Below are 11,398 nucleotides of genomic sequence, written 5' to 3' on the forward strand. Positions count from 1 at the left end.
TTTTCAAAGGCAAGGTAATACAGTTCCCCAGTGTAGCAGCAGATCTGACCACCTCTAATTTTGATCTTACCAACAATACTGCAGAATTACATAATTTCTTTTTCAAGAGTGAGAGAATATAATCTTCAGAGGTTTCTTTAGGCATGTCATTGTAATATGTAACTGCCATTTTCATACATTAGAAGCCTGTTACTGTTGTCCAAAACAACATGTATTTCTACTTTTCCATAACTGATGCTGCTGTTTTTACTGAGATATTCTTACTTTCTGCTCAGACTGTTGTTCTAAAGCGGCAAGAATAGAATAATGTAATGAATATTGCATTTAATCCTTTATGGACAAATTATAGGTGAACCCTGTTGCTGCTGGTAGGGAATTCCTCCTCTAAAAGTCTGCCAACATTTTTGTCAGATTGGTCTCTGGCATACTCAACCATAGTATTTCCTCTGTAGAGATGTAAATTGTGAAGCCGAGAGCACTCCCTTCTGCAAGTATTTTAAGTTGGTATTCTGAGAAAGAAACCACTGCCAAAACCAACTATCTCTGTAAAATATATTCAAAGAGCAATTTAAATATGGCTTATGAAGACTTAAATTGGTAAAGCAGCATCTTTCTTCCTTTGCTTCACAGGTTGCAGTCTAGCTATTTCAAAGGAAACAAGGATAACTCAGTAGAAATCCTGACCTCTTACTGGTGAATTAACACTATATTTCAAGTCTTCCCTGCTACTGTAATTGTATGCTAATACTTACCTTTCCCTTAGCAACATGGCTAAGTGAATTGAGGCTGTTAGTTAGGCCTCACAGTATTCTTCTGAGGAAATTAAACAGTTTTTACATGAGTGAACAACTGTGAGATGATTTGGGGAAGGCCACCACATCAGGATGGTGAAAAATTCCTACTTCTGTCAGTCGTCTCTGTCTGGCAGGGTACTGCAGTGTCCATAGAGAAACAACAGCTCATACCTGACAGAGTGGCATAGATGCATGAATGGAATCTGCTTTTCATGAAAACAGATTTCTTCTTCGGAAGGTTCCTTGACATAGAAAAGTTTCTCTGTGATCATGTATCAGTGTCCTGTGATAATAATTAATTATGTTTAAATATTAATGGACAATGGATTTGAAAGGAAGGAATGGAAGAGTGCCACTGATATGAATAACCCATCAGGGAACATGTAGGCTATGAAGAAAAGCTTGGGTTTATGCTACTTCTGAATGGAACACTTGACACTTAAATGAAGTTTAACCTTTTATCATACTTTCTAAATGAGAGGTTTTGTGTCAGCTGCTGCAAGTGCAGAAGGGAACTGGAGTTAGTGGAGTGATAGAAGGGACTGAAAATGCCTGTTTGAACTTGCCAGGATGATTTCTGTCCTTCTAGTGCGATGGTGATATGGTCAAGAAAAAAAATGAGCTGAAACCTTCAGGGATGAGAGCTGGGACTCTGCAAATGCGTATCATGGACCCAAGACTTAAGCTTCTACCCTTCTGTTGTTTCAGGACTAACACGGTCCTTCTCATCGATTCCGAAGGATGGGTTACTTTCACAGAGCGCAATATGATCAGTGTAGAAGACAACCAGTGGAAAACAAGCACCTATGAATTCAAGCTGTACACTTAACTTTCCATTTGAATGGTATGTAATAACAGCAATAAGAGAACAAGCCATTAAGCTCTAGTAAATGTTTTGTGTCAGCCTCCAGAAGCTAAAAATAGCAAGGAAATTAAAGGTTTAAATAAATTGGTAGCATACCCTATCAGGGCTCACAAATCCTTTGGTTGAAACCAGAAGAAACTGTTTTGACATTAAGTAGCAACTTGCGATCAGAAATAACTGTTTCAGTATCTCTTAGCCTCCAAGGCAGGGCCGTGTCTGCCCAGGATGGCATCACTGCTTTTTGTGGGTGTTCTCAGTTTTGGTTTTTAGGCTGTTTTAACTAGATTCTGAAACACCTTTTCAGTTCTGAGGAGGAGAAACATTTGCTGGCCTTTATGGTTCTACCTGAAGGTTTTATCAAACGGGTACTTTTAACATTGTGTAGCTTACGCCAGTGTGTGTTAAATGAATGTATTTTATCTTTATGGCATTAAATGCTTCAATAACAAACTTTTCAGCAGTGCCATGGTGCAATGTTGTGCCTGGGGAGGGCAGAGCATAGTAGAATCGTTTGTATTGTGCCATCTTATTTCCTGATAGTCTAATTAGCAATATCAGTTTTCTTATCTTCTTCCCCAGCAGACAGGTAAGTAATTCAGCAAACAGAAGCTGAATATGAAGTTTACATATCTTGGCTGTTTTGTATGTGCAGTTTTGGCTTCATGTTTTTATTGGTATAATATGTTGAAGCCTGGAGTGATTGCTCATAGATTTTTAGTAAAAAAAGCTATTTGTTGTAAGGTGACATTATTATGGTCTTCTATTGTTGAAAAAGTTGGGTATTAAGATGCACTTCATGTGTTCTGACATCTGTGAATTAAAAGGCTATTTAAATGCATGCTTTTTTTTTTTTTTTTTCAATTATTCAGTGCCAGTGTAGGTGGTAGAAGATTCTAGCTAATACCAAGATATTTTAAAGCCCCAAGTAATTTTGCTGCCTTTAGTATCCTGTTATGATTTATTTTGAATGCTGAATGTAAAGTTAGTAATGCATGACTGCAGGTCTTTTTCTCTACATAGGCTGAACGTATTCTTTTTACAAGCCTCTGATTAATTATTACGAAGTAGCAAGATTTCTACCACCCATCACAAAGACGTGCAACTGTTCTTCTGTATCCAAACTCGGGTGTTTCTGTAATGGAGAAGCCGTTCCCAGATTTCTAATTGCCAGGAGATGCTAAAGCAGCATTTAGTCAATTATTTCCTTTGTATTTGCATATTTAAATAGCTTCTAGATACCAGGACTCCTTGCATGGTTAGCTACAGGTTGTTGGTTCAGTGCTATATAAATGGCTTTTTGACCACCTTCATTGCAAGATGATCCATATAGTCTGCTTGGGTTGTACATGGTTACAAACTTGGAGCTTTCCAGCCTATCTTTCTGAGCTGTAGGAAGAAGTGCTTAGCCTTCTTGTATTTTTTGATGACTGTTTAAACCACATATTTGTACAAATAAAAGTTATTGTAACTTTTAGATGCAGGGAAATAGCCATAGCTGTCTTCAATTTGAATTCGACAATTGCGTATTTAAAACCAAAACTCTCCTTCAATGGCTTGCACTTACTGGGAGTTTGCATAGCAAAAAAATCACCAGTTTGTATTTGAACAAGACATTCTCTTTGAAGACATTACCTAAATGGTAAGCATACTATTTGCAAGGCATTTCATGCTAAGAGCATTTAGAAGCCTTAGTTTTTACAATAGTCTTGTAATAATAAAAGATTGTTATCTTTTTACACATAGGTAAAAGAAAAGCAAGTCCGTTTAGATATAAAACCAAATGATAACATATTTTGCTTTGCTTAAATAAAAAACTCTAAATTTGGGATTTGCATTTTCTGACAAAATAAAGGACCAAAACCTCTGATGTTACTTTGTATTATGTCAGAATAGTTAATGAAGTGAGGTGTGGTTTTAACTTTTGAAGCTTATGAGAGTTTTGTCATTGGCTTCAGTGGAAACAGGAACAGAACTGCAGTGTGGATAGCAGCAAATCCTCATATTGAGTATTCATGAAGTGCATAATTTACAGTGTGCAAATTAGAGTTGCAATAAATCCAGTGAAAAAAGTAAACTATAGCTAAAGTATTTTTATAGAATTATTTTTTTAACAATGAAAGTGCAAATATCAGGTTTAAAGGATATGAAGGAAAAAAGTGTAAATAGGGAACGACTGCATGTCATTTTTATGAAGTTTGCTTATATATAACATCTTTTATGTGTTATGTTTGCAAGATTTTTGTTTCCTGTCTTTTTCTGTCAAAATGGTGGTGGAAGAATTTTTAAAACATCTGTACAAACTCATTTATATTTTTCCTTTAAATTATTTCATAATTGTTGTTTATATGTATGTCTATATTCATAATTAGACTCAGAACAAAGTGTATCTGGTGAACAGTCAGTCACCATGAATCAACTGTGCATTTTTGCACATAGGTTTATGTAACTTTGTGTGATAAGATGAAGTAAAATCTTTCATGAGGTATTAGCAATGAAAGAGATTTAAGTGCATTTCTGGTACTTATTTAAGAGTGGTGGGGTGGGTTGGGGGGATTTGTGTTTTGGCATGTGCCAGTTGTTGGGTTTTTTTGATTGCATGCTGTTGCATACTTATCCAGGTAAGAAATTGAAAAGTGTTTCTTTAAAGCTAGTAGTCCTGGTTTGGGGCATTTTGCTTTGCTTTTCAGGTTAGTAAAGAGATTGTATTTACTGGAATGCTTCCAGACCAAGTGTCATAGAAATAATTCCATAATCAGCTCTCCAACTTCTGACAACTAAAGTGCCCATCACTTCCCTCCAAAAAGCTATTAGCTGTTACTAGCCCCAGCTGGATATTCCAAGCACAGCAAGATCAGGTAGAAATCTTGAAGGTTCTCAAATAGTGTCTGAAACCAGTGTCTGGAGCATCCCTCTTGGAATCTGCCGTCTTCTTTGCAGACTGGAGTGGGTCATCAAATCTTAATACCAGAATGTGCCAAGCAAGTCGTTAAAGGAAGAAGGACTGGCATATTCTTGTCTATAAAATGGTAGAGCTGTCTTGGAGGTAGTTCTAGCTTTACAAGGAATGACCTTTTCAAACTGACAGTCACTTTGAGAAGTCAAGCAACTGGTATTGTCGTTGTTAAGGTGGCAACCCAGATGAAATCTAGGCTTAAAATAATTTCAGCAGATATACAGTACAGCTAATAGGAAGGGAAGAGCAAACCCAGTACTTCCTTAGTGAAAAGCCTGAACCTCACAAAATGCTACTGAAGGGCAAGAATCCAGGGTCACTGGAAGAAGCCTGGATCCTGGACAAACCTGAGAGCCATGTTACACTAAGTTGAGGCTGTCTTGATTCTGTGCCACACCTGGACCCTAGCGGAGATGTAATTGTCTTGTCTCCCTGTTAGCAGCAGCTTTAATAAATATACTCTTAGCAGACCAGAGAATGAGTTAAGCCTTTGGAGGTCCTCAGTATGTTCAAAGCTTAACTGATATTTATTGTTATACATTGAATATACCAAAATAAATATTAAGACAAACTACTGCTAAGACCTGCACAGTTTCCATAATATCATGAGGAAGTAATTTCAAAATTAAGTGATGAAATTCTAAGCAGTAATAAGGAAATAATTAAAGCATCTTACATTTCAAATTTAGCTTGAACTTAAATAATGCATGTTTGTGGCTTAGCAAACATCTCTATATGGAATGCTAGCTACTAGGAATTAGTTTTATATCATTCAGATTCATGTAATAGAATATTGCTAATGTTCTTCCTCTGATTAATTTTCTGCTGATAGCTTCTGAGGATTTAGGAAATGGTCTTGACTTGGTGAAAATAGAATCTGTATTGTAATCAGCTGGGAAGGCAATAGAATAAACTGAGAATTGCATAACCCATCAGTATTGCTTATGCTGTGAAATATAAGTTAAGGTGAACAGAGTGAAGAAAATGTTGAATACATAAAATGCATAAAGTAACTACTTTTGGAATAGCCTGTATCAAGAATTTAGGAACTGACAGAAAAAAAGCAGTGTCAGGTTAAAGTACTGAAATTTACCGTATCTTTTGAACTGAATCTGTTTTTAGGATCATAGATGGGGGGGGGAAATAATGTAAACTTTTATACAAAGTGGAGTAGGCAAGAATTAAAATCCAAGTCATACACAACATGAATGAGGAAAAAGTAATTGCTGATTCACATGAATTTTTTATCTTTGTACTAGAAAGATAGATGGAGAAAACCATACAAACTGAAACCAGACCAGAAGTTGGAGACATGGAGAAGGCCATATTTAATTTAGCAGAGAACAGATATAATGAAGAAAATCCATTACTTTGAAAGATGTTCTGAAGATTATCTAACAGAAACTTGGATGGAAAAGGCTAGTTTGCAAGGAGACAAAGATGGATGGTGGAGCTTTTAAGATGTCCAAGCTACCAAAGGAATAGTTACAGGCACTCTGAGACCTTTATTCTAAACATGAAGTTTTGTGTGGCCTGATTAAGCTACTGTTTTATATAGGTAAAATAATAATAGATTTATACATTATACCTAAACTTCTTATATCTACATATACTTGGTGGGGAATTTGGAATCATCGCCAGAATGGAATATCTGTTCTTATATAACTTGCATTCAACCATTCCAGAATGGTCTCTCTACATAGAGAATTCTGTAAGGTATATCTAGATAGTGTACTTTTAAAAGTGGTTGGAAGGTAAAGGTAAAATAAACAGCAAGTAGGACTGCAGAGTCAAATACTTGATAATGACTTCAGGGGAGGTATAGGTTTAACAGGTGAGTAAACCAAAATAACCTCCATATTCTGAATATCCTTCTAGAACATTCAGTGTGTGTTTTATTTCCATCTAATTCCGTGATTTATCTTATTTTCTTTGTCTCTTTCTCAGCTCGAATGATCACATTACTTATTAAAACTGTAGTATGTACATTATTAAGTATTTGTCTCAACAGGCAAAACCTTGATTTTTTTTCTTAAAATGTTAGAAAGCCCACATGAAGTCTTCATCCCTCTCCTGAAGAGTCTGAGCAGAAAGCAGCATACATTGGTGTGATCTTCTGATCATAAATAACAACAAAACACCAAACCTGAAACCCCAAACTATAACAGCAACAGCTGATAAAGCTATTACTGAAGCTATGACTGTTAAACAGGTATGGGACTTGAGTTCCTTTAGATTATTTTTGGATAGCATAGAAGCAGTTATGAAAATGATTTATGCAGCATAACTTTATGAGAATGAGTATGCAATGTAATGATGCTGCTATCTGCTTGGTCTCTGCAATTATTATTATGTAATATGAACTTAAAGAATTTAAACAAATGTGTAAGATGGCCTTTACATGAGCACTTGGAAGGGTATTTAGTCCTCATTTAATTTGCTCTTAATTAATGGGACTTCAGCACATTCTTAGTCATTGTATGCTTAAATATGCTTAGTCAAATGTTCTAGAATTGAGCTGGTTTTATGAAGCTTTATCTTACAAGCTTGTTCTTTTTGCGGCCTCTGCGAACACTGGTGTCTACTCGAGCAGTGAGGTGCCTTACAAGCTTCCCCCTGGTGCCAGAGGCAGGGTCTTCAGTGGATACTTCATCTGGCACGCCAGCCCCCATAGGTAAAGGGCCAGCCTTGGTCAGTGACCTACCAGATTGTATAAACACATTGATTGCTTTTGCTCAGAGGAGGAAGCCACATTGCTTTTCAGACATTAATTAAAATAGATTAAATAATAAACCGGAGAATATGTGGAGCCAGCAGTGTCTCTTCTTGTGGTACAGCATTATAATTAGTATTCAATAATTGAGGCTTTTGCCTCTCATTAAAAGAATGTGCTCTTCCAAGAAGAAGGTGAACAGTGAAAAAGGTGAATGTTTCTTCCAAGAAAAGGTGTATTTTCTCTTGCTGTACTAGCTCTGCTGTGAATAGCTACTGGAAGTAACCAGAGTCAAGCAAGGTCTTACTGAGCTGCGTTTATCTGCCTTATGTCTGTCATGTCTCACTTGAATGGCTGGCATTTACAGAGGGGTCTACATTAATACCTTAGTTTGATCAGTAGTGCCCTTACATGATTTTTCTGATAGTTCCTATTTACTGTGCTTTGGCTCATGTTTCAGGGCAACCTCAGATCACAGGGACTAGAGTGTTTGCAGAGGAGCAGAACTGATACATGCACTTCAGGAATGTGCAAAGTGTACTCTAAGAGGTACTCCAAGGTTTAGCCTGAAGTAAAACTGTCCAAAATGCACATAGCATGGAGATTAAATATTTAGCACCCATTGTTTGTGGCCTAAATCTGCTTAAGTTGGTTTACTTTATTTACAGATGTAGTGTGAGATAAATGTGTTAGATCAGTATCCTTGCAGTATGGCAGTTGCAAATTTTTCTGGTTTCTTTAGCAATATATTGTGCCAGTCAAGTCTGAGTACTCTCTTGGTATAATATGTATGTGTTTAGACTGGCAAAGCAATCCCAGAATGGCAGTTACATAAAAAACAGCCATACCAGCACAACTGGGCTTTCAGAAGCATAACTTATTTTGCCTCTGTTGGGGAAAACAAAGGTACTGACATTTATGGCTTTACTCATATAAGTGCAACTACACCTGGATTTTTGGCAGCCAAAGATTATGCTTCTGATTCATGTCTGCATGCCACTAGCAGTAAATATAGCAGACCAAGCTAAGGAATTGGAGCAACAGTTTCTTAGCTGTAGCTCACAGCAGCCTTATGGAACAACAAAGGACACTTTGTTATCACAGCTTTGAATTTAAAACATCATGATGTATAATGACTCAGGAGAGAAATTGTCAGTGGCTGGAGAACTTTAGGAAAAGCCAGAATGTCTACAGTAGCAGTAGTCATTGGACTGCTGCTATACTTCTGGGAAGGTAACTGAGATCGACTTGCAGAGGTGGTTTAACAACTGAACAGTAGTAGCATATGGTAAAGGTGTGTGATGTGAAAGCAGCCACAAGGCTGACTCAGGATTATTTTTTATCTTTACAAAGAGCAGATACATAGGCTCTATTCTAGAAAAGTACTCTGAACTATTTGAATTTAAGGACTCATAGAAAACCAAGTATGAAGACTGGTATTCTGTCCCACATAAACGTTAATTTTTTCTGTAATATTCCCATAGATAAATGTGTATTTAAGAGTTTGGGATTTTCAGCCCTAGGAACAGGTTTGCTCTATGTATCAAGAGCAAGCAAGGGCAGCCTCGGTCACTGTACAACAGATCAACCCAGGTCCATCTACCAATGGCAGAATGTTACTTATGAGTGATTTGTGCAGTCTGATTTCTAATGTGAAGCTCATCTTGTTACTTAAAAACCAGCATGTTACTGTTAGGGTGGTGAGGCACTGGAATGGGTTGCCCAGGGAAGTTAAAGTGTTCAGGGTGTTCAAGGCCAGGTTGGACAGAGCCTTGGGTGGCATGGTTTAGTGTGAGGTGTCCCTGCCCATGGCAGGGGGGTTAGAACTGGATGATCCTAAGGTCCTTTCCAACCCAAACGATTGTATGAGTCTATGGGTTTTTTTACATCCAAATTTGGAATATCTTAAATATAGTAGTTACTTTTTGTTCGACCTCTTGGTCATCAGATCCCATTTTAAGTAATGCTGACTTTAGAAAAACGCATTCTGAAGCTTTAGAGAAGTAACCATGTGGCTGAAGTTTCTCCAGCCAAAACCAGTAATTCACTGTGCTTCTGTAGACAGCACAGTTTAGTTTGCCTTAAATCTGCATGGATGCCAAGTGTGAGATTAGTAATTGTGCAGTACCACTGAGCCAAAGGATGTGTCTACTTTGATTATCTGCTGCCTCTTTTGACATCAGAGGACTGATGTGAGCTTGGTCATGGGGGTCCTTCTGACATCTCTCCATGGCTGTCAGGTGGTGACTGACCCAGGTTAGGTTGAGCAGCACAGATTTCAGCAAAAAGTGAGATGCAGAAGCACAATGTGAGTAAATACCAGCTTACCAGGACCACAAAAGATGTTAAAAGTTGCAAACCAAATTATTGTACTAAGATAAGTCATGTGGGCTGAGCAAAATTTGCCTTCCAGTAGCTTTCAGGGTCGGAACAGTGCAGTATGTGCTGCAGCTACTCAGGTTGTAACTAAGAATATGAAGACACTGGCTCCACCTAATTTTCATTCCGATGAATGCAGCCTGGTAACTTTATTGGGAAGGTCGTAGTTGTTTTCCTTACAGGGTTGTTTTCTGTAGTTTGTGTCCAGCAATAGTTTCTGTCCAGCCTTTCTACATCTTGTATGTGAAAGTCCCCTTGTCATTACGAATTTTTAATTATAACAGTAGGTCAGTATACTATTGTAAATCCTGTGTTCTGCAGCTGGACCTGCACACTTCAAAAGGCTGGGCAGAAGGCAAGATATGTGTGCATGTTTGGCATGTCCTTTGTCAGACATCCCTCTGAAAATTTCCAGGTGAATTTGCAACTTGTCAGACACAGCAGATCCGATTTAATTCTCCAGAGGTCACAAAGGCTTTCTGGGTTAAGAATTTAACCAGGATTTTAATGTTGTTTTGATGAAACCATTTTTTTGCTATGGGATTGTTATCCTTTTGTTTATAAAATTGAGAAGTTTATCTGCTGGTAATGTGAATGTCTCAAAGAATCAGCTCTTGCATTGTCGCTTCAAGTCATAGTGTTATGATTCTCTGAGAGCAGATGCACAGCAGAAGAACCAGCATGCTGGTTACTTTTTCATTTGCAAAGCACTGCAGGCATTTAGATTTTTTCAATTCAGTGCAATAACCTGTTTGTGCCTCTTGTGCTCTGAACTGATGCTGTTTTATGTGCATACAAAAACATTAACCTATTTTCTGAAGTGTGCAAGCCTCTCAGTGCACTACTTCAGTTACAGTCACGTAAGTTGGATGCAAATGAGTCATGACGCAGTTCCATATACTCTTTGAAAGGGACAATCTTCTCCTGTCACACTTAGCGATTTATGAGGTGACGTGACACAGCTCCTTTACAGTGAATGCCAACAGCAACTCCAGTTCTGTACTTAATCATGAGACTTTTCCTCAGCTGTGAAGGTCGAAGCATGATGTAAATGGGTGTTTTGAAAACTCTGGGTATTTATTGAAATGTGTTCCCGAGTGGTTTGAACATTCATAAAAGCCGTCATACTTTAAAAACCGCTCTAAAATAATGGCTTGAGTGTAGAAGCCTGTTATGAAGCAATTAAGTTAGAAACTGCTTTGGGTTTGAGGGCAGCTTGCAAAGATTTAAACCAATTTCAATAACCTTATCATTATGTGTTGATACAGTACCATGACTTTATGGCCATATAAATTGCCACCCTATCATTAGATCTGTTGGTCCAGTCAGACAAAGATGAAAGGCCTAACAGAGGTCTTCCAACTGTTGTTTTATAATATTACTATTCTCTTTCATAACAGTGTTTGGGGACCTCGAGGGCATGAGTGAAACGTTAGAAGAAGATTCTCATGTCCTGAAATTGCATATGGAGATAAACAAAAATATTTATCATAGTTAAATGCTATTTCACTGTTGGTGATCAAACCAATATAATGATAGTATTTTGGGTCTGGTGTTCTTTTCAAATCAGTTATGATAGTGAAGGACAGAAGAGGCAACACTGTAATTGAAGTGTAGCTATAAAAGCTAATATAGTTCTCTATTGGGGGGGCAAATTATGAGTATCAGAGCAAATTAGAGCAACAAACGTTCAT

The 11,398-nt window shown here is 37.5% G+C and overlaps 2 protein-coding genes across 4 annotated transcripts in view; both read left to right on the plus strand.

Moving 5' to 3' along the window:
* TANGO2 (transport and golgi organization 2 homolog) overlaps positions 1 to 7,180 on the plus strand; it is a 36,179-nt gene extending 28,999 nt beyond the window's left edge. For 2 of the 3 annotated variants that reach the window (XM_061370836.1, XM_061370838.1), the window contains one exon: positions 1,503 to 2,119. In XM_061370836.1, the coding sequence (XP_061226820.1) occupies positions 1,503 to 1,623 (121 nt within the window). In that variant the 3' untranslated portion in view covers positions 1,624 to 2,119. Of the gene's footprint in view, positions 1 to 1,502; positions 2,120 to 5,875 lie in introns of those variants that run through there. The other variant, XM_061370837.1, reaches the window with a different exon arrangement.
* Positions 1 to 11,398, plus strand: part of RANBP1 (RAN binding protein 1) — an 82,964-nt gene that overhangs the window by 29,280 nt on the left and 42,286 nt on the right. The window lies entirely within an intron of this gene.

This window comes from Neopsephotus bourkii, unplaced genomic scaffold (assembly GCF_033783945.1).
Source record: "Neopsephotus bourkii isolate Nb327-2 ecotype Australia unplaced genomic scaffold, CSIRO-AGI_Nbou_v1 NB_1542, whole genome shotgun sequence".
Taxonomy (NCBI): domain Eukaryota; kingdom Metazoa; phylum Chordata; class Aves; order Psittaciformes; family Psittacidae; genus Neopsephotus; species Neopsephotus bourkii.